Raw genomic sequence first — 24,461 nt, 5'->3', positions numbered from 1 at the left:
TCTCATAAGTCTGTGTTAATAATAAAAAAAAAGCTACAGAATCAACCTGCAGAACCAAATGTTTAAAAGCTTTCTGGGTGCAGGAGGAGCAGACGGATGAGACTGCACACAAATCCAAAAATAAGCAGTATCAGGGGAGCAAGCAGCACTTCATCTGCAATGCTGCTTTCTAAAAATGGAATGAATGTGTGCAAAATACATAATAAAAATGTGATTGAATGGCTATAATTGCTGACAGATTTAAATAATCATATATTTACATAATATGTTTTGCCTTCTTTGTATGACTAATGAATCACTGAAAGAAATGTTGTGTCATCAGATGTAATAATTCATCCCATAAAATAAAGTGACATATGGTGCATCATTGTCTTACTGTCACAACATGTCTCGCAAATATTTGCATGGAAACAAATGAACGAATGTTGTAATGTTCAAACACCTAAATTGTGATTGCTGACTTGTTCACATGATGCATCAGCTGCAGATGTCTTGAAAAAAAGAGATGTGTTCACATCAGTTCACTGATTGGGAGCAAGTCATTATTTGTCTGGTTTCTTGGAGTAGTCTGAAGGTTTCACTGAAGCGATGTCTGAAAATTGATCAAAAATCCCCCCTCCCCCCAAAAACAAAACAACAACAACCATAATCTACTTGGAAATACACAAAATACAAGAAGTCAGCTGCTATGATCAAACTTAAGAATTGCAAAGTTTATACCTGCTTTGTTCCCATTCTAGGGTATTAAAATATATTAAGATTTCATGACAAAATTACAATTATTTCTGTATTAACTGAGTTAAGTTTCAGTGGCACACATGCCTAATTTTTTCAGCAAAACAATATATTTATATTATAAGTATATTTTACATATTATTAATAGAAAGCAAAGGATTAGACTCAGTATGTGCCAATTCTTGCAATAATCATTAATGGTTCTGATACGTTACATTAGGAAGTGTGTGTGTCTACCTCTATGGTGTAGGTCTGATCATGCTTGACTGTCTCTCCGCTCCGCAGCGTCCTTGCAAAGGTGAACTCCGTAGTGGGTGGGTCTTTGTTTCCTCCCTGTGATCCATCCTTTCCTCCAACAGAGACCTCCTCTCCTCCCACAGGCTGATCCGGCTCGACCTCCACCCTTCCTTGCGAATCTCCCTCCGAGTCCTCCCCTGGCTTCTTTTTCTTCTTCTTTTTCTGTTTCTTCTGGGAGTCTGCGTGAGCTTTTCTCTGGCGGTACTCAGCCAACTGGAGAGAAAGAGGGGTGGGGGAGAGGCAGAGTTAGAGACAGAAATGATCATTTCTGCTACAAAGGTGGTACTTGGAAGTTAAAAAAAAAAAAAAAAAAAGCATTTAGCTACACTTTAACCGCCATCTCTTATAAGTGTTATTCTGGTCTACATTTCCAGTTGTAGCTTCCATTCAGATCTTTGTTTATCCGACCACATTGCTCAGACTTTAGGGCAAGTACCATTTGCTTTACAACAAATTTAAAACTCCATTAGTATTCCTAGCACAGAGTCAATCCTAATAATCTAACAAATTTTAAAAAAAAAAATACATATCAACCTACTCTGAGTCTACACAGTTTAGCGAAACTCAAACGAAACATTGTGTGCACCAATAAAAGCGTCTTCCTTGCTCCGAATGAATCCTCCCTCCCTGTGTCCATATGATCCAACGCATGCCTCTTGCTGTGCCAGGTGCTAATCCTGACTAAAGGGATTACATTTTTAAACTATGTCAATGATCAGTCTAAACAGTCTCTTTACTCAGAATGAGAAAAAAAAAAAAAAAAAAAAAAAAAAATCAGGATTGTCTCTTGTTTCCTGGGAAACGTTTCACATTGTTAAGACCCATGGACTCATGATAGAAATAACTTTTTATGTGGGTATGCTCCATATCTATTTAATAAGCTTGAGTGCTTGTGCTAATGGAGGTTTCATATTTGGTATTACAAAAGTCTTCCCTAATATTCACAGTAATATCATGCTGGTAGGTTTGTCTCATTCACTGTCATTAATTTCCCCTTTGAAGAGAAACAGAAACTTGAAAATGCCAATTCTACAATCATCTTTCCATTTGTTGTAGCCCTAAAAACTATCAGTTCCCTAGGAAGTCTTCTGGAAAGAACAATGTAATTTGGTAGAGATAATAACAATAATTGGTCGATTAATCAATTAGTCAAATGACAGAAAATTAATCGCCAACTATTGATGATTGATTCATTGTTTTGACTTGAAAATTATCCTGTTACAACTTCTTACATGTGAATATTTTCTAGTTTCTTTAGTAATCTATGATAGAAAACTGAATATATTTGGGTTGTGGACTGTTGGTTGGTACAAAAAAATGACATTTTAGGTTGCATCTTGGGTTTCCAGGAAACAGTGATCATCATTTTTTAACATTTTATAGACCAAACAACTAATCGATTAACCGATAATGAAAATACTCATTAGTTGCAGGCCTACAATTTGGTACTAATTATAAGAAAAATATTTTTTTCTTTGAAAGAATGGCTCCATTTCAACTCAAATAAATACTCTTTACTCTTCAGATATGTTTAAGTGTATGTTTGCTTGTAGACATTTTTTAATGTTAAGCTGACATGATGTACACAAGTAATTGAAATTGATCAATTGGATCATTACACTTGTATCCAAGTCCACTACACACTGTACTGATCTCATTTACACACTGACACTCATTTAATCATTTAATCATCATCGCAGATATGATGATACTAATTAAACAGTCTCGACAGTTAGTACTACTGATATCCATTATGTATGAGCAACCAGCGACCGCAAAGAGGTGACAGAGTCAGCTGAGCAGGACAGACAGCAGCAGGGGCTACAGGTGTCACCACAGGTGCTGCGTGGATTGCCATAGACAGTCTGTTCCCAAGGATACCACGCTAATGCCTGCTCACCTGTCTGGGAAATGCCCGTGTACCATATGACAGAGAATAAGGACATTGGTTTGACATCACTGTTTAGCATTGTTACTGGTTTAAAAGTGTTTATTTCAGGGGCTACATGTTTAAAGCAGCAATAATCATATTTCTACTTGTGAAAACGTTTGAGAAAGGGGCTACTCAGCTCTACAGAACTTTATAAGGTCTTTCAGCTCATTGTTTTGGTTTTAGGGCCTGCAAATTTACTGTGTTGGTTCACTAGAACTCTCATAATGTCGTTTTCTGCTGAAAGAGGCAGCTGTTTAAAACAAATAAGCTCTGAAAACCAGCTGTATTCTACCTGCCCAGAACCAAATGGCAAACAGACAAAGTTAGTGTTATTGCAGGTTTAAATACTGCATCAAGTAAACTGTCCATGAAAGCTGAAACAACTGATTGATTAACTGATTAGTTGATTTACAGAAAATAAATCTGCTACTATTTTAACAACTGATTAATCAATCAGAAATTTATAAAACAAAAATGCCAAAATTCTCTGGCTGCAGCTCCACCAATGTGAGGATTTTCTGCTTCTATTTCATTCTTCCTGACCGCCAGAGATGGTATGAAATATCTGGATAAGATGCGCATGCACAGAAGGTCGAGACATAATACTAACAAAGTCACACGTGTGACCTGGGCGAGGCAAGCAAACTGATAACGGGGCCTGGCATCCGGCAGTCGTGTCCTTTTCATTTTCTCACCTAAACATGCAGGTCTTGTATGTTGTTAGCACTAGCTAGCATCAGTGCTTTACCACCTATGCCAGTAGCCTCGTAACCTATCAGATGGAGCTACGATTCTGTCCTCCAGAGGCGGCATAGCCGGTGCTCATCTCTGCTGGGAGTTTTGCTGAAATTCTGACCACAAAGTGTTAGACTTTTCCAGGTCATGTGACTTATTTCTCTGGCGGATGTGCCTTGCTAAGTTACCCACTCCGCTCATTGTGGGTGAATTGCTATCGTGTGCTGTATTAGCTTCTGGATTTTATACTTGACCGACTAGTCTCACTGAGGTGTTTTCACCTTGTTACGATGGCTGGTGTCGATAGTTGGGGAACCGTAGTGGAGAGTGTTTTGTTTCACTCCTTGGCTACTGACTTAACACTGTTAAAAATAATTACATGCAATTACACCTACCAGGGTGACCTGTGTGAATTGCCAGCAACACTAGCAGTCTGGATTTGTAGCTGAGTGTCTCTCGCTCTACTGCTACAACACTAGCATTACAGTGATAAAGGTGCTAGTGTTTCTCACTCTTCTGCTGCATTGCTAGCCTTGCAGCTATTATGCTCTCTGTTTGTAACTCCTGCTTGGTCCCTCTCAGCACAGAGGGCGGCCATGACAGATGCCCATCATGCCTTGGCATTGAACACCTGAGGAAAGCACTGAAAGAGAATGCTTGCATTAATTGCAGCTGCATGCCGTTGGTACAGAGGACCCTGAGGTTGGTCAGATCTGGCATTGTTGAGGCTGCCTTAACTCCTTCAAGAATGCCTGCATTCAGCCCCACTTCAGGTTCGAAGCACCATAGGCACACACAGGGTGATGCCTCCAGTATTAAGAAGAAACAGAAGTGTGATGAACCTTCGGCCCTTAAAGTAGACATATTGACCTGTGAGTTTGCCCAGATTATGGCCCTTCTTAATTTACAGGCTGGTGACCCCTCTGCTGCTGCTGTCGCTGCTGCTTCAGTGCCACCACTCCAGACCTATGATGAAAGGGATGGCCTACCTACTCTAGCCTTTGTTGCTAGCCAGCATGATGATGACACACTATCTATTGCTAAAATTTTTTTTTTTACTGACAAGGAAGCAGAACAGCAGGAACTGGAGAGGGGGTCCCCCCTCTTCTCAGTAAAAGGCTCTCATGGATCAAGAGCAGACTTCTTGAGGATGCTGAGGCTGGTCTTTCCACAGTTAAGCAAGCCATCCTATTGGCCATCTCACAGCTTTGTCTGGATGCTGCCCCTGTAGAGGCGGCTCCCTTTAATGCTTTTTTCAAGCACACCTCACAACCATCTGCCCTCAGAGTTCCACCCTCTGAGCCATACACTGACGAACTTCAGAGGTGCTGGCCAGACCCCGAGGCGTTCCTCCACCTACTGACCTGACTGCAGGGCTTTGGCTGTCATCAAGGATGCCCCCCAATATGGTCTAGATCAGATGTCTGCCCTTGATGCTTCCATTGTCCCTCTGATAGTATCCAGATGAAACCCTTAGACTGGATGCCCGTTGTCCATGCCTGCAGTGCAGGATCACTGATGACCAATGACCAAAATGACCTCCTTACCAAAAGCTATGATATAGCAGCTCAGATGGGGCACAAACTCTCTTTCCCACGTTGTTCTAGCTCTATCGAAGACTCTCCAGACTGCCGGAGAGTGAGTGATGCTTCGCTCCAGGTGTTTAGAAAAATAATCAATAATGAAAATAATCCTTAATTGCAGTCCCAATTAAGTTGTTAAAGTAAACTCAGCAATTGTTAATTGACTTTAAAGTACTTTGCTCTGGCAGTGCTGATTTTATGAACCTATCTGGTATACCCCACTCCTGTTGCAGCAAGATCAGCAAAAAAAAAGTAAGCATTTTTAAACAGGTCTGGCTTGGTGTTCCTGTACAAAAGGTTAAAGGCTGACACGACAGAGCTAAGAGTGGGTGTCAGGGCCAAGTCCCCCACCTACAACTCACAGCTAAAAGCTCAAAGGGCTTCTGATATGTGCCTTTGCACCTCCACACATGCCCCACCCCTCGTCCAAATATACCCACCTATCTGTACTTCCAGAAGTGTTTTATCCATCAAATACCGGGGCACACTGAATGAGATATGAATGCATTACAGCCATACAGGGTGGAAAATTTGGTGGTTACAATGACAGAGAGGTTCTGATAACAGGAGGCTGATAACACAATAACATGGCTATCCTTTGATTTTGACACAATTACACACTAGCAGTGGTGTGCGATAGTATGCAGTGGACCTGCCAGCAGAAATAACCATGAGTCTTTGGAAACATCTAGGAAACGCCAGGCTGTTGGTGAGCTGCTTATCATAGCAGGCTGCCCTACTTGGCTGGGCAGAGCAGAGCATTGGCTGAGCATATGGAGTAATGGAGACTGTGTAGCTGTATCTCCATCTGGGAAAGCAGAGACTACGTAGGTGTACCACCATCTGCTGTCTGAAAACATTTACACAGGCATATTTTTTACACAGGCTTTTTTAAAAATCTGCATCTGATAGTGGCTGACTAACAGCATCACTAACAACATCCAAGTAAACTGTTTTTTTAGGCAGTAAAATACACTAAAATGCAATTACAACCTAGTGTTTCTGAAAGAGGTGGGCGACAAAAAACAGTATTTTGATTTAAGGATGAGCACTGCTGTTCATGATTTGTTGTTATATGTCTAAATCTTTTATTTGTGTAATTTTAGAAATTATGAAAACTCAAATTAAATTTGTTTTTCATCAGGTTAAGTTTCAGTTTCAAGACATTACAGAAACAACACACTGTAGCACAGTTGGACGATAATAGGGTATGAACCATGAGCTGATTTTAATTTGTCTACTCTAAGATACTTTGCCACAATGTTTATACTGAGGTGGCTATACCTTTAATAACTCTAGGTGTGTTAGCTATTGTGGGCAAAGTTGGAATCAATGAGCAGGATTGATCTAGAGCAACAACTAACGATTATTTTCAATATCTATTAGTCAGCTGATTATTTTCCCGATTAATCGGCTGATTGTTTGGTCTAAAAAACATCTGAAAACAGTGAAAAATGTCCATCACAATTTCCTTAAGTCCAAGGTGACATCTTCAAATTGCCTGGTTTGTTCAACCAACAGTCCAAAATCCAAAAGATATTTGGTTGAATATCACTAACTAAGAAAACCACCAAAACCTGACAAATGACATGACATTATGGCTCATTAGCATCTTGATCTTCTGGCTTTAACTAGAATTAATCTCAACTGTCATTATAGCAAAAATCAGTGCATGATAAAACTTCATTTAAAATGCTTTTGAAAGAAACAAATGAACACATGACAACATTGTGGAAGGTATGATAAATATAGAGATGCAAAGCTCAGGAATCACCTTTCAACATCAATAACTCTTTTGCATTTGTGAACTCATGACGTACGAAAACTCAATGGTCGTCTCAGATGATCATAACTTTTATGCCTCAGGAAAAAGTACACTGAATGCACGAGTCTATTTAAAGCACTTCATCACCAACTGGAAAAGCAGTTAAGTACATGTGACCCCTGGTCATTGCTTAATATACTGTTTACAGGTGTGAATTACAAAATGTGTTATTATATAAATAAATAACTAAGTGGAGTTCTGTAGTTTGTTGGTTGCCTGTGAGAAACAAAGAATTGCTGAAAACAGAAAAGTTGTGGAGCCCAGAGGAGACGGTCACAACCTCCCATGTCATGTGTCTGTGACAGTGCCGCCAACATTGTGTTAGTCAACACCGAGCTGCTTCAGAGACTAAATCATTTGCTTTACACTCATTCCAGTTAGCAAGTAACAATAGCTAACAGGCCTGACAACAAAGCAACTGCAACTACTTCTGCCGCACCTGATTCACCACTAATAAAACAGTAAGAGCTCCATCTGTGAAATGGATTACTGGTCATAAATTATATATGTACATGCAAAGACGAGGGATGAAAGAAGCGTCTATGCAGAAGTCTCTTCACAATATTGTCAATGGAAAGTCGGGTCATTTCAGCGGTTTATCCTCAGACAGCAATGATTTTCACCATGTACATATTGCCAGTGAACAAACAGTTGAACATGATGACAAGAATCAAAGGAACTGTTTATTTAACATTAAGGCAATGCATTGCCAGCAAGCACAGCAGAAAGCGTTCTCGTCAATCATAAGCTGCTCTGATTCCATTTGCCTGTCAAATATTTACATAACATCCTCACATGTCTTTGCCTTTCCATGAACTCTACGCTTACAATCAAAGTCAAGTGTCCTCATGAAATCTACTGAGAAATTTTGAGGCTCTCGTGCAGCAGTATCCACCTAACGACGGCTGGCACAGTCTCCCTCCCAACCCCAGAAACAACAGCAGGCAGCGAGCGACAGGGAAATGTCTCTGGAGACAGCTGCTACTCCAATGAGGCAAAAAACTGAGCTAGAAGGATAAACACACAGGACCAATTTATTACATTAGACCCACATCGACTGATAGAGAAAGAACAAATCCAATCACCCTGTCTGATGGGTCTTTTAGTGGACTTGTCGGAATTTTTAAACCTTGACCATTCATGTACAACAGCACGACATGGCCCTCCCAAATTTAAGCTTATACCAAAAAATTTCAGGTTGTTTTCTGTAGTTTGTTTAAATTATAGAATATATTTTAATGCATAACAAACTGCAGTTCAGCTGGAATAAAATGATGAACTACACTTTTAAGTCTGTTATTTGGAGCACACCACATGGGCCTAAAAATTGTATTTTGTGACCAAACAAACTGAACTTAAGGAGTTTTTAAATACACTGTACACACAGTACACAGTATTATCGCGTGAATACAACCCAAGTGTCAAGCTACTGGCACTAAAGCTGTGATGAATTATCTATGTTGAGAAAACAGATACTAGTTCCTCTCTGGGAACCTGTACTCTCACAGTGACACTGAAGCCTCAACAGGCTCCAAGGTGGCATCGATACATTAGTTTAGGGCTGCAATGACATGCATTTGTAGAACTGCACAGAAAGTTAGGTTTCGTCATCATCCAGGCTGTAGCTAATTAAAACTGGAAAGCTGTTTGACCTTCACATTCATTTAATCACCTGGCAATCCTTTCTCAAGCATCACAGCATGGCATTACAAAAGCTTAAAAGTATTCAATAAAGAAATTACAGATGATAAAGAGTGCAGCCTAAAAGTAAAACTCAAGAGTGTCGAATAAGTCAACTAATAAACTGTAGAAGCTGTGGTGGTCAAAGTCTGTTCATCACAGAGCTGTGCAGGGTATGTCCATAATTAGTCACCTGCAGGATTTAACATTCAGGTCTTCATAAGTAGATTAACCTGTACTTTTGCTGTTCTTAAAACCTCCAGTGCTGCCTGACAGTGAAACCGACCTTTAGGATAAGAAAATGGTCTCTTCAATCGAGGCAAACTTTATCGTTGCTGCAATAAAAGGTCCTTGCAGGATATAATATATGGCAGTGGTTTGTAAATAATGAAAATAAGGCGCTTTTTTTTTTTTTATCAAATTCAGTCACAATTAGTGATCAAAAGTACAAACAGAAAACACATGAAATTCACTGCCATGATGTCTCATTTTGCAGAGGGATACATGAGCTTTGCATGGGTACAAAACCCCGTTATCATAATGGCAAAAACTGGTTTCAATCATTGAGCACTAGACACATCAGAGAGGCAGAGAAACAAATAAGCATGACATCTTCCATGAATGACGCAGGCATCTCTTGGGCCAAATTAAACCAACACTGCAGTGCCCTCACCCTGAGCCAATCAGTACAACTGCTGGAACAGCAAATGACACACGATATTCCCTGAAGTTTCATTAAAAATCAATGCCGTTCAATATACTGTGTGTGACAGAGTAGTGGACAGACAGAGCGGGACTGATCCTCAGACTACAAGGAAAGATCTACATGAAAAATTAATTGCTACCATAGGTGCAGAGACACATACTTATTGGCAGCAACCACTCAGATAAAACATCTCTTGTGGATGTTTCAATTGATAAAAATGTAACTGTGCTTCTCGACAACAGACAATTTACACAATTCTTTCCTGTGAGTGGCACTACAAAGTGACTTTACAGAGGCCATGTTGACACATCTTGACAGTCTGGATTTAGACAGTGAGGAAGAGATTTGGAAGAAAAAAGTAATAAGGAGAGAGTGTTCAAGTCACAGTCTTCTCCCCTTCTATCAAAGTCTGAGTTTCTTTGACCTAACACAAAATTTTTACGCCGCCTCAGGGCCCAATGATGCAGTGATGGGTGCTTTTCAAGTACAGCTTTTAAGACGATACTCGAGAGTGCATCTGTCGTGTAACTGGAGAACAGACCCCGAGTACTGCATACTCCATAATGCTGCTAATGCACATGTCAATATGGTCCATTTTGTAGCAGAGAAAAGTGAAGGCAACAATACATCTGCAGTTAGAGGCTTAGAACAATACCCTGGCAACACCAGCCCACAAAATTTTTGTTTTGCTCATTCTCTTGTCTGACTCAATAGGCGCTTGCTTGGGACAGACAGCATTTCAAGCAGGCAATACAATAGATGACTGACACGTCTCTCGTCCCTCATACATCAACATGAACCCATGCTACACCTGATTCAAAAAACACATTATCCACTGAGCTGTCTCTGGTCTTTGCTTTTGAATTTTTAACTGGAAAATCACATTGATTCTGTATAAATATACATTTTGAGGCATACATATGCTATGCGGACTTTATTTTTTACCTAAAAAAAATAATTTCAACAAATAGAGACATGCCATCATCTCAACACTCCCCACTGTTCACACTTTGGTCCAACACATGTCTGTTTAGGATTTCGTCAGTTCTTGTAATATTTTCCAGACTTGAGTCTTGTAGCAGATCTAAACTTTCAGGATCCAATCTGCATTTATGAGGCTAGCAGAATGAGTGATGAAGTCCTGGATATCTCTGCTAACTATTAACAATGTGTTATTCAGTGAAATATCTTGTGAAGTTTCTCCCCTACATGTGAGGGCATGGTGACATGGTACCATGTAGAAAAACAGCGGTGAAATCCTCCTGCAGTACAGAGGAGCCTTTTATAAACCAAAATGCCAAAGCCACAACCAAGGAGATGGTCTTTCTCGTGGTCTCTCCCACTGTGCAAACCTAAAAGCCGGAGCACCAGCTCCAAAATGAAAAGTGAACTGACCAAATAACACAACAAAGATAACACATATGTTGAATGTTTCTCTGCAGTGTCAGGATCAAGCTTGGAAAGTGTTTGGTCTGCTTGATTCAATTCATTCTGACCCTCAACACCAAATCTTACTATAATTTCGGCAGGGGTTTATAGAGAACCTCAGCTTGACAAAAACTGTAATTCTAAGAGTTATGAACAATTAACAAGAGTGGTGATGACAATTTTTCACTTCTGTGCATACCCTCGTGTATGTTAATGGGGTGGACAAAATATTGGGAACACTTTTCAATATAATTCACTCAAGTACACCACCACCCACTACAAGCTCCATAATAAACATAAAGTAGAATTATCACCTTTCTGATAATGTCAACAAAAACGGAAACGGTATAAGCTTCATAAAAGTAGAATTTATAGCAGAGCTGTTGTATTGGTATTGTGCTCAGTGAGTGTACATGCTTGATCCCAAGAGCCACATGTGTTCTGGGTGTTTTATTATCATACTGTTCATTATTTATTAATATGCCCAAAGTGGAGGTCAGTGAAGTAGGAGCGGGTCTGACCAGCTTCTGACAATATTGTCAGATATTGTTGTTAAGATTATTATCTTCAGCACAATACTCAAGATCACTCTCGCTAACCCTAGACAATTCAAATCACTTCACCTCAGTGTGTAATTGTTTTCACTGGGTATTGTCCTCGTTTCATCTCTTTAACTCTGCGTGTTTTCTTTTCAACTCTGTATCTCAACATCATTGCAAACAAGGGAAACCTCAATGATTTTTGAGGCTTAAAATAAAGGTTTTATTGAATGAATGAATAAATGAATGAATGAGTGAATCTCCTTGCAGGATTATTACTGACAGAGTTCAAACCTAAGTACACAAGTATACAAATATCAGCCACATACAGAGAGGCTCTGCAAGATCATGCCATAGTTCACCAGAATAAGCAAAGCACAGAAAGAGCGTCAGATCTGTGACAAAATTAATAAAAATGACGTGGATCTCTAGCAGGATTTTAAAGAGGGGAAAAATTAAGCATTATCCTGAAGGTCTGTATCAACGCTGTTTTACAACAGTTACTGGATGAATGGGGGGGGATGTCCTGACCTAATTGGTGATGAAGCAAATGTAGCACAAGTTTGGCATGTGGGGCCGGTGTGTTTACTCAAGCTAGTGGGGTTACGTCCTGTAAATCCTGTTACACCAGCCAGACAGCCTCACTCCTTCAGGTGGCGTTTATAAGCCTTCGATAACGATGTGACGGCCTGACTGGTAGGTGATCAATATGATTGCAGTGCATCACGCATTCCAGTTTCAGGAAAAGTAAAAGGAAACGGCATGACAAAGGAGTATGTGGCGGGCAGCAGCCATGCTAGCCCCCCCTCCCTGGCTGTCAGAGCATGTTTCCTGACAGCTGAGAGGGAGGGGTTGGGGTGGGGGGAATAACAGCTGACAGACCCAACAATGAGAAAACAAGCTGTTCACAACATTAGGTCACTACTTTACAGCCTTGACAGCAGTACGAGTGAGTTATACTAACACTAAACTCCTACCTTTGCTTTGCCGGCCTCCAGCTTCTTCTGCCTCTGCTCGTCTTCCATCACCGCGGTCTCTGTGGCTGCAACAAGAGGGAAACGGCTTCATACGAGATATCAACGAGGAGAATCTAAACAGCTCGCTAAATATATCTCGTCTGGATTTTCCAGCTCGCTGCCAGAGACTTCCCACTCGCATTTACTAGGAGCTGTCTCCTTGTCGGCAGTCCGCCGCCATGTTTTCCACGTAAACATGAGACCCGTCTATGATGACGTCGTGTAGGTGCCTTCGCAGCCACGCCCACCGGCATTCCACTAGTGTTGCCTTCAAGTGCTGTCAGAAAATGCCACTGCATGTCCGGGACGGGTTCACAATTTTTCAAGTCTGTCCTAAAACAATGGTCAGGTGCCAAAATGAACACTGAAACATGTTTTTCTTGCTGTAATCATTCCTCCTGTTCATACTGGCTATTAGAAGATCCCTTCATGATGCACTGCCAGCGTAAGTGATGGGGGACAAAATCCACAGTCCTCCTTCTGTGCAAAAATTTATTTAAAAGTTTATTTGAAGCTAATATAAAGCTTCCACCATCCAAATCAGTCTATAGTCATATATGTCTTTCAAAGTTACTTCTTAGTGCCAAAATCCCTCTTTTTGTCATGATCCTTCCACTACAGCTGAACATGACACTGTCCGTCAAGAAACAAGGAGGGAACTTTGTACTAAATAACCAAATATCCACTTTATTTGACTAGCTCAAATGGCAAATCAAGTCAAGTCATGTCAAGTCTTTTTTTTTATAGCCCAATATCTTGTATAGCACAAATCACCCTTGATTCGAATAAGAAGAAATCTCAGGAAGAGCAACAGAGGAGGGATCCCTCTCCCAGGACAGACATGCAATAGATGTTGTGTGTACAGAATATACAGAATAGAACAAGAAAGACAAATTACAGAAATACAGCATGGAAAACAGGATGACTAAATTATAATGGATTTTTAATATTTTTGAAGCCTCATATTATCGTCAGATAAACTTTTAAATACATTTTTGCTTTAAAAAAGTACTGTGGATTTCATCCCCCATCATTTCATCCCCATAACTTACATTGAAAGTGCATTTGAATTTTATCTGAATTCTCACTCTTAACAAACTTCAACTGGCTTCACTCACTGTTTTAACCACATCCTAAAGCCATCAACCTTTCTCTAAGACCCCATCCCAACTACACTGCTTAAGGAAGTCTTACCCTTAGTTAACACCTCTTTACTATGACTATATGATCAATCTGTCTTTAGTAACAGGCTACGTACCACAGTCCTTTAAAGTAGCTGTAATTAAACCTCTTCTTAGAAAGCCTATTCTTGATCCAGGTGTTCCAGCTAACTATAGACCTATACCTAACCTTCCCTTTCTCTCCAAGATCCTTGAGAAAGCAGTCGCCAATCAGTTGTGTGACTTTCTTCATTACAGTAATTTATTTGAGGATTTTTAGTCAGGATTTAGAGTGCACCATAGCACAGAGACAGCACTGGTGAAAGTTACAAATGATCTCCTAACTGCATTGGTCAAAGGACTTCTCTGTATTTGTCTGGTTAGTTCTTCATACTGCATTTGACACCGTTGACCATTACATCCTATTACAGAGACTGGAACATTTAATTGGCATTAAAGAAACTGCATTAAGCTGGTTTAAATCCTATTTAACAGATCGATTTCAGTTTGTACACATTAACAATGAATCCTCTATGCACGCAAAAGTTAGACACAGATTTCCACAAGGTTCTGTGCTTGGACCAATACTATTCACCTTATATATGCTTCCTTTAGGCTATATTATTCGGAAAAACACTCCATAAAATTTTTATTATTATGCAGATCATACCCAATTATATTTATCAATGAAGCCAGATGAAACCAATCAGATAAAGAAACTTCAAGCATGACTTAAGGACATAAGGACCTGGATGACCTGAAATTTTCTGCTACTAAACTCAGACAGAACTGAAGTTATTGTGTTTGTCCCTAAACACCTTAGAAACACAATGATATAGCTACTCTAGATGGCATTGCCCTGGCCTCCAGCATCAATGTAAGGATCCAGGAGTTATCTTTGATCAGGATATGTCCTTCAACTCCTACATAAAACAAATTTCAAGAACTACCTTATTTCACCAACATAACATTGCAAAAATCAGGCACATCCTTTCTCAAAAAGATGCAGAAAAACTAGTCCATGCATTTGTTACTTCTAGGCTGGTTAATTACAGTTCCCTATTATCAGGATGTCCCAACAAGACTCTAAAAACTCTCCAGCTCCCTGTAAAATCCAGAATAGAATTTAAAGTCCTCCTCATCTACGAAGTCCTTAATGGTCAGGCACCATTATATTTTAAAGAGTTCATAGCACTCTATTACCCCACTAGAACACTGTGATTCGGTTGTGGACCACCTGCTGCCTGTGGCTGTGGACTGCCTGCTGTCCCCTTGGTCCAGCTTGATGCCCTCTGCTACTACTATTATTATTAGTCATATTTGCCCACTGCTACCACTATTATTATTAGTCATATTTCTATTCTTCTTCTTATTATTATTATTATTATTATTATTGTTATTATGTTGTTGCTGTGTTTCTCTGTGTCTCACGCTCCCCCTCCTTCTTTCTCTGTCAACCCAACCGGTCAAAGCAGATGGCCGCCCACCTAGAGCCTGGTTCTGCTCGAGGTTTCTTCCCATTAAAGGGGAGTTTTTCCTTGCTGCCGTTGCCAAATGCTTGCTCACGGGGTAATGTTGGGTCTCTGTAAATTAGAGTACAGTCTAGACCTCCTCAATGTGAAAAGTGCCCTGAGATAACTTCTGTTGTGATTTGGCGCTATATAAATAAAATTGACTTGACTTGACTTGAAGGGGATCTTCTAATGGTCAGTGTGAACAGGAGGAATGATTAAAGCAAGAAAAACTTCTTTCAGTGTTCATATGGGCACCTGACTGTTGTTTTAAGACAGGCTTGAAAATTTGTGAATCTATCCTTTAATGTACACCACACAATACTACAGTTTTGATCAGTGGTGACAGAGGTATTAAGATATTATATTTAAGTAAAAGTAGCAATACCACAGCAAACAAATACTCCATTAAAAGTAGAAGTCCTGCATTAAAAAAATTATGAAGTACAGGTACATAAGAATTAGCAACAATAGGTACTTCAAGTATCAAAAGCAAAAGTAGTCATTATAAAAAATGGCAATATTCAGCATAATATTTATCATATTATACTATTGGAATATTATTAATGATGTATCAACGTATAACCAGCATCTCAAGGTGGAGCTAACTTAAACTGCTGTCAGGTAGTGAAATCTATAACAATCCAGCATATTTTAAAAAGCTCATCATACTGTATGTTTTGTATGTAAAATCTTGTTATTGTTATTGGTATGTTATTGTGTATGACTGATGTGTAGACTTTTGCTTGCTGTTCAATAAAGTAAGCATTTTCCATTAAAGAGATAAAAAGCTGGTAAAATAGTAAAAGAAAATATGTTGCGTTAACATTTTGATTGGACCACATGGCTCTGTTATTTTGTTTTTGTGTCTTTTCTGTTTTAATAGAGGTACAGATGTGACAGAATCTTTTAATGTCACAGTTTATATACGGCAAGTTTTCTTATACTTATAAAACATTTAATTAACATGTCTAATGATAATAGTTTTCATAATGGCCAGGATTTTATTGTATCATATGCAGCCTGAATTCTCCTTAAAAAACGTCTGTTCAGTTTCTATGGTAACAAGAGGAAAGGTTGCCAGAGCTGTCCCAGTTGAAAGGCTTCCTTTTTAACACTAAATATTTTCAAAGCTGTATTTTCTCCTAATAAAGGCTTCAGACATCACTTCACATCATACAGCGTGACACTTGGTTGGGCTATTTTGTGAACATCTCAAACAATGGTGGAAACATTTGAGCTTCCTTTGCTGAATGGGACAGCAGGTAACATGAGAGACTGGCATCGGTTTCTTGGACAGATGGAGGTGATAAAGAACAGTATGGCCAATATTTTACTAACAGACAGACTCCACGTCGAATCGATCTTAGTATGAAAATGGTTCATTAGATCAAGATATGTGATATCTGCAGACATTTTCAGCATATAATTCAGCAGTGATAATTGAGCTTGATAGAAGCCAGAATGTATTGTCGTGTTGTTTCTCTTCATTCATTCATTAATTCTCCTACATGAATTGCTAAACCAATTGGAGATGTGGGCAATGTTTCAGAGGTAACCTGGAACCATGGCTAGTGATAACCAAGCACACAGTCAGGTTTCACAAATGCTGAGGTAATTTTTTACTAGATTCTGCCTTGTTTATTTTATTCCTGTATCTTATTTGTTTATTTTGTGTTATACAAATAAATGTTATATTACTTTATCATAAGTCCAAATTTGCTAAACGCAATCAAAGAAAGTTTGGAAAATTCAATGATTATTTTAGTTTTTTCACATTTTCCACATTTTTTTTAAACAGTGCAACTACTCTATACTCTTAAATTCCCACATTTCCAGGAATATTATCTTGGTGGAGAGATACTAATGTTAATGTAATTTTCCTAAAAACTGTCTATTCGTAGAATGTAAACTCCTCCTTGACCTCAGGTTGTTATAAAACCTCCTAAATTCCCAGAGACAACACAATGTTTGTTCTGAATTTGAACTATGACCTTGGTGGCATCCTCCAAATATCTATAAAGTACTATTTTAGGCCGCAGTCCATTTACCTTGTGGCTCAATATGCATACAAAGTATTTTGTAATAGAAAACCCACTACATTCACAAGTTACCAAAATGTGCAACTTTCTATTCTGCTTCGTAGATGACTGATTTGAAACATACCAGCGGCAGCAGCAGCAGGAGATGACGCTCTGTGTCTTCGGCTGACAGGAGCTGAGCAGCTTATAGTCTGACAGATCTTGAATTCCACCCATCTTCTTTTGGACATTCTTACGAATTTGATCCCACCTGTGAACACTCGTTTGTGCAACAACGTCCGTAGGAACTACTGAGCATTTGAAAGTTTTTGTCACTTTCTGAATTATTGATTCACTGCAGGAGTACTGTGTCAGCAGTTACCCCAGCAACTTTACCTGGTAGGCCATCAGCAAATGGATCAGGACAGAACATCCATGTAGTATTATAAACACAAAAGCAGACATATTCATGCAATGACAGTAACACATAACATTTTCAGAGGGAGCTACATGGGAGCTATAGTTTCCAGCATATTTGGTACACCTGGCTTAAACTAATCCAGTCTAAAACAACAGGGGCACATTACTGTAAATCCTACCCTCATTAAAATAAATGAGGTGGACAAAATATTAAAAACACCTCTAAACATTAATAATTAGAATCAAAAACCCCTAAAACAGTTTAAACAAAAAAAATTAAGGTATTGTGCCATCCCTTTATCAGAAATTTTAGGCTTGTAGTGTTTCTTTTCATTCTTCTGCTCTTCAGTGCACAATGTATTTGATTTTTTTTCATACATAAATTGCTATATGCATGTTATTTGAAAGTATATAGAAACGCCCATATTGTATTTTTTTCCTTTGGTTTTGCATATGTCTTATCGGGAGATGCATGTTGTTTTTTTGTTTGTTTGTGTTTTTGATAAATAGCGGTGTCTTGTAATACCATGTGGGATGGGCCAATTATTTGGCATGACACAGAAATAAACTCTAAATGAATAGTAGCAAAGTGTACCTAATAAACTGGCAAATGAGTGTAAGATTTTCCCACGGAAGCAGCCATAAGGTATATAAATTTATAAAGCGATAAAATGTATGAATAGTCTCTGATTCACAGGCATAAAAATAATTTTATCTCATTAGTGTAGGATCAAATCCAACCACAGTCTTGCTTGTTGAGTATTACACTAAAATGATTAAAACAGGCAGCAGCATATGAGGCCATAAGAGTTCCTCACATCATTATGCAAATGCAGACAAAAGTGCTTTGGGATAAATGGGAGGAGAGTGGGACTGGGTGTGGTGATGAAAAATAAACTGTGTCCTGTTGATGACCAAGACAAAATAAAATTGAGACTCTGCTCAATCTATCATGGAGAAAGCTGTTTTGATTAAAACACCACAATCACATCAATATCATAGAGCAGTGGAGAGAAGGCTCATTTGTATAATGAAGATATCACTGGGCTGTATTAAAATATTCATGAGTGGTGGGACTCATCAGTAGAGGCAGTGGGTCAGTGGAATTTTCAGTGCCAAGCTGTGAGACATGCCACATGGTAAATGCTCTCTTGTATCTCACAGACATACAAGGACATCAGCTGTATGTCTGACATGCATTAAGTATTAATGTCTGTAACCCACAGTCCAAAGCTCTACAACTTGGTATTTTTTTATATCATACTGAAAATATTAACCATGCCAACCATCAAAATACACATATGAATGGACTAAGAGCTATGTGAGTGGTTGAATTGAATCCTTTATGTACTTTGTACCGTACCAACAACATTGCTGTGTTGTACTCCTAAAAGTAATTGCTAGCCTTATAATGTAAACACTACCATTATTGTGAGCAGGGTGAAAATAATTCCAAATCAATATGTATTATTGCATATGATATTATCATTCATTCATGTATCCTATAACTAGAGCTGCAGCGATTAATTGATTAAAAGATTAGTCGATTGACAGAAAATTAAACAGGAACTATTTTGATACTTGATCTATCATTTTAGTTAAAAGAAAAGTAATGTAAAAATGCTAAAAAAAAAAAAAAAATTGCTGGATGCAGCTTCTTGGATATGAGGATTTGAAGCTTCTCTGTGTCATACATGATAGTGAACTGAACATCTTTGGATTTCAGACTGTTGATAAGACAAAACAAGACATTTGAGGATGTCACCATGGGCTCTAAAAAATTATAATGGGCATTTTTCACCATTTTTATGTAATTTTATAGACAAAATGATTAATTAAGAAAATAATCTGCAGATTAATCGATAATGAAAACAATCGTTAGTTGCAGCCCTACCTATAACCTGTGGAAACATTTCTTTTTAACAGAACAATACAAACTAAACCGATCATACCAAGAATATTAGCAAAAAATACTGTAAATATATGAATATATTGTTAATTCTTTAAAAATTGTAAAAAAAAAAAATTATATTATATCATCAAAATTATAACAATATTTCTTAGTAGGAACCCAAAGGAAACCTGTAACGTTTAACTGTAAGCCTTTTACTTCCATCTAGTGGTTGAAAGTGAACCTAAAACACTTTTTTACTCCAATGCAATAGATGGCGCTCAAATAGAGATTCTGGTGTTTCATGTTTCCGCTCCAGCTTGCCACACGCCTTACTCTGCTTCTGATTGGCTAGTACTCGTTGTCTGCGTTGGTTAGATTGGTTAGGTTGAGGCATGAGGAGTGAGATGATTGGGTTAAAGTTAGTATATTATGGTTAGAGCCAATCAGCGGCAGAGGAGGAGGCGGGTCTTCGTAGAATGCGGGGTGGCAATACAAATAACGCAGATAGGACTGTCAGAAATGTTCCGACTCACCGGTATGTAGGTGACAGATGAAACCGAGCTCATATGGTACGTGCTGTGGATTTATTTAATCTCTACAACAAGGTTAAGGCTTGAAGAATTGATAGATAGTACACGGTAAAGCTATCTTTCAGTTAGTCGTGATTTAGGACTGAAAAAGTAACACCAAATTATGGCAGTTGTGACAGTATGGATGAATACAAATGTATGAATGTAGTAGCTGTTTTAAGTAGGGATCATTTAAATAATGCTGGGTTGTTTAATCTATAATAATGCATATTTTTTATTTTATTAATTGGTTTGTGTGTAAAATCTGAATCTGGAGAGTGACTAGTGACTAGTATAGTGATTGCATGATTTTGATGACACAGGTGTGAGCAAGGCAGCCATGTCTCACCCTGCAGAAAATTCTCATCCTCACACCGTTGAGATTTGATGCTTCTCCATGACAGAGGAAGTTGCTAGAACTTTATTGTACATGCTCCAGTTTGCACCAAACTTTACGTGTTTGGTAAAGAGTCCCGGCCTGAACACGTCTACATGACAATATTCCATCAGTGATGCAAACTGGCTGAATAGCGCCCCCTACAAAATTTCAGTAAAGCAGCCCCAACAATGGGCAAAATAGTGGACAGAGGAAGTGATGTTTATCTCCTTCTTGCACTGTCTGAAAACAGCCTGGGTCTGACGACATCTACATGCCCGTGACAGAAACCCTTCGATTGCACCGCAGCCCGACGTGTGCAGAGGCGCGAGGGCCCGTTCATCGCTGCTTGCAGCTTTAATTAATGTATGTAATACAGAGTATGACCTGTAAGAGTTGGTTATAGGCTGAGTTTGAGTTTTTATATGAACATTGCAGTGGTGGAAAGTAGTAAGTCCCATTTTCTCAAGCCCTGTACTTACATACAAATTTGAAGTACTTTACTGGAGTATTTTCATTTTATGCTACATCATACTTCTACTCAGCTGCATTTCAGAGGGAAATATTGTACCTTTTGTTCCACTGGATGTATTTGACAGCTATAGTAGTCACTATCACTCTTCAGATTCAGATTTTACACACAAACCAATTAATAAAATTAAAAAAAAAATGCATTATTATAGATTAAACAACCCAGCATTATTTAAATGATCCCTACTTAAAACAGCTACTAGGGCCTACATTACAATGCTTCTTATAAGTAAATACACCACTAATACAAATACAGAAATGTGATTTGTGCAATGATGAAACCTGCCGCAGCCAGTTAAATTATAGCATCAAAGATGTCATCATATTAGACATCAAGCTAACATTATTTCCTATTAGTTACCGATAAAAAAACATTTAGCTGTTGTTCACTATTTATGGCCAAGTTGATGATATGATCAAGTCTTGTTTCATTCTTTGACTAGATGTCTCTGTTATTATTCAGCAGAATATGCCATGTTTATTTTTCCTCTTTTAGGTGCACTGACACTGACAGTGATGCCACAGTGTAGCCCTCCTCATTAAACATGGCAGCAGTACCTGGACTCAGGGCTCTTCTCAGCCTCCGTCGATCACTGATATTGCAGCAAGCCTTTGGGCTAAACGCAGTACAGTTAACAACCTGCTTTCCAAGGAGTCTTTGCAGCGTTACTACAAAAAATAATGAGCCAAAACCGGCGGTGAACGCAGAGAATGAATCTCTGCTGGAGAACCTGAATCTTATGGGAGTTGATGTGAACATGGCCCGCCAGCGTCAGCCAGGGGTTTTTCGTAAAGCTTTCACCAATGAGCAAGGCCTTGCTCAGTTTCTGCAAAGCAAAGGTGCCAGCCGCAAAGCGATCGCCAGCATCATATCCCGCTATCCTCGCGCCATCACCCGCTCCATCAACCACCTGGAACAACGCTGGCAGCTGTGGAGAAACATCTTCCAGACCGATGAAGAAATTGTGAGCATCCTGGATCGCTCACCCGAGTCTTTCTTTCGCTCAAGCGATAATGGGAACTTAGAGAAGAACATACATTTTCTGACCTCGCTGGGACTCAACTCCAAAGATCTCCACCGGCTGCTGACCACAGCGCCACGGACATTCTCCAACAGTCTAGAGCTCAACAGGCAGATGGTGGAGTGTCTGGAAGATATCTGTGCGGAGCTTGGTGGAAAGGATCCAGAGCAGTTTGCCAAAACTGTCATATCCAGAAACCTCTACATTCTCATCCGAAGCACAAAGAGAGTCAAGACAAACATCGATAACCTGAGAGCTACTCTTAAGCTGACTGACTCTGAACTACTGGATCTCCTTCAAGGCCATGGGGCAGAAATTCTTGATCTTTCCAATGAGTATCTGAAAAAGAATATTAAAAGCCTTCAGCAGAAGATGGTCTCCCTGGGCTGTCCGAAATCTGACATCAAAAAACTGATCATCAGCTATCCAATGGTTCTGTACATTGGCCCAGATACGCTGAGCTCTAAACTGGACTGTCTCCTAAAAGGAGGAATTACAATGAAACAGATATTGCAGAAGCCTAAGGTTTTGGACTACAGCACACAGAACATTACAGGGCGATTAGAGGAGCTGCAGAGAGTTGGATATGACTTCCAGAAGAATGGCATCAACATCCTGGACTCTAGTCGAAAGCGGTTTGTGGCAAAGATGGAAAAACTTGCTGCCTCACCAGATGACTGAATGTAGCAGCCAGTATTATTATGTTAAGATAATGATGGGTGGTGCCTTTCATTAATATTTGCTTCAAGATAATCATGTCTTTTGGTTTCTTTCCAAGAACTAAATTATGATATCTGGCCACTAGAAGATCCCTTCATAATGCACTTTCAATGTAAATGATGGGGAACAAAATCTACAAGCCTCGTTCTGTGCAAATATATATTTAAAAGTTTATTTGAAGCTTTAGCCATCCACAGGAGTCACATCAAGTCAATATCTGTTAAAATCTTTTTAGTGTCAAATTCCTGCTTTTTGTTATGATCCGTCCACTGCATCTGAACAGGAAAACACCGTCTGTTGAGACAGAAAGAGGGAATTATTTTACTAAAAAGGCTGTAACTCTGGAACATATCCACTTAACTTGATTAACTCAGACTGCTGAAGCCTCATATAAGCTTCAGATAAACTTTTAAATACATTTTTGCTCAAAACAAGGACTGTGGATTTAGTCCCCCATCACTTACATTGAAAGTGCATTTGGAGGGGGTCTTCTATTAGTCAGTATGGACAGGAGGATTGATTACAGTGAGCAAAACCTGTTTCAATGTTCATTTGGGAGCACCTGACTATTGTTTTAAGAATTATGTCCTTATAATAATATTTCTAGTAGGGCTGCAAGTAACAATTATTTCATTATCAATCATCTGCCAAATATTTTCTTGACTAACGAAATATCAGAAAATAGTGAAAACTGAAAAAGGACAAGGTGACATCTTCAATTTGCTTGTTTTTTTCCAACCATTAGTCCAACAAACATTCAATTTACTATCACATCAGACAATGAAAGGAGCAGATCTTCACAACCAAGAGGCTGAAGTAGTAAATTTTTGGCATTCAATGTTGAATCCATCATCAAAATCAGCTATTACTCAATTATCTGTCGACTGACTAGTCGATTAACTGACTCCTGACAAGAGCTCCAACACCTAGTGATATCTAGACAAAAACTATTTTTCTAACATTGCAGCTGCTCAAAAGTCACTTCTCTTAGTATGCACATGTATGACTGTAAGAAATTATATTTTTGTGCTGGTCAAAGATGTATAAATTATTCAACATGTTCATGTTGAAAAGCTGTTCATGGAATTCATGTGAAGATGCAATCTTGAATAAAAGTGACATCGAAACAAGGGAATAACATCTGTCTACATCTTTTATATTTCTATCTTTATATGATCTTTATATTACATTATATTTATACTGAAATATGCTATACAGTGGTGAAAAGTACATTTACTCAAGTACTGTATATAAGTACAATTTTGAGGTACTTTACTTGAGTATTTCCATTTGATGCTACTTTATACTTCCACTCCACTACATTTCAGAGGGAAATATTGTACTTTCTACTCCACTACATTTATTTCACAGCTTTAGTTACTTTTCAGATGAAGATCTGACACAATGGATAATATAACAAGCTTTTAAAATACAACACATTGTTAAAGACAAAACCAGTGGTTTCCAACCTTTTTGGCTTTTGACGTCTTACAAAAAGCAGCATGTAGTCAGGGTCACATTTCAGATGTCTGAGTTGTTAACAGCTCCACCAAATAGTGATTTTCCCCCCTAAACTTCTCACATGGTTTCATTTCAATAGATGTTCAAATGATCCAATATTTCACCAAAAATCAAAGATTAGAGAAAAAGTCCAAATACAGAAAACAAATTTGTGTATCAGAACTTTGTTTTTTCTTCTTTTCTCTCCCATTAATCATCTCACGACCCCTCAGATTTATCTGGTGACCCTTTGGAGGGGC

At 38.8% G+C, this 24,461-nt stretch overlaps 2 protein-coding genes across 7 annotated transcripts in view; one reads left to right on the top strand and one right to left on the bottom strand.

Moving 5' to 3' along the window:
- akap9 (A kinase (PRKA) anchor protein 9) overlaps positions 1–12,685 on the bottom strand; it is a 70,751-nt gene extending 58,066 nt beyond the window's left edge. For all 5 annotated transcript variants that reach the window (XM_067612849.1, XM_067612850.1, XM_067612853.1 and 2 more), the window contains exons 1-2: positions 12,439–12,685; positions 973–1,245 (exon numbers count right to left, since the gene is read on the bottom strand). In XM_067612849.1, the coding sequence (XP_067468950.1) occupies positions 973–1,245; positions 12,439–12,486 (321 nt within the window). In that variant the 5' untranslated portion in view covers positions 12,487–12,685. The remainder of the gene's footprint in view (positions 1–972; positions 1,246–12,438) is intronic.
- Positions 12,686–19,952: 7,267 nt separating this feature from the next.
- On the top strand, positions 19,953–23,839 carry LOC137198863 (transcription termination factor 1, mitochondrial). 2 transcript variants are annotated; one of them, XM_067612848.1, is made up of 3 exons: positions 19,953–20,052; positions 20,682–20,794; positions 21,456–23,839. In XM_067612848.1, the coding sequence occupies exon 3, from the start codon at positions 21,505–21,507 to the stop codon at positions 22,660–22,662; it is 1,158 nt and encodes a 385-aa protein (XP_067468949.1). In that variant the 5' UTR covers positions 19,953–20,052; positions 20,682–20,794; positions 21,456–21,504; the 3' UTR covers positions 22,663–23,839. The 2 variants fall into 2 exon arrangements, with proteins under 2 accessions (XP_067468949.1, XP_067468948.1); XM_067612847.1 differs by lacking the exon at positions 20,682–20,794.
- Positions 23,840–24,461: the final 622 nt, after the last annotated feature.

This window comes from Thunnus thynnus, chromosome 15, assembly GCF_963924715.1.
Source record: "Thunnus thynnus chromosome 15, fThuThy2.1, whole genome shotgun sequence".
In the NCBI taxonomy this organism is placed as follows: Eukaryota; Metazoa; Chordata; class Actinopteri; order Scombriformes; family Scombridae; genus Thunnus; species Thunnus thynnus.
The sequence above is the reverse complement of the archived record's forward strand: the minus strand, read 5'-3'. Positions and strand labels throughout refer to the sequence as shown.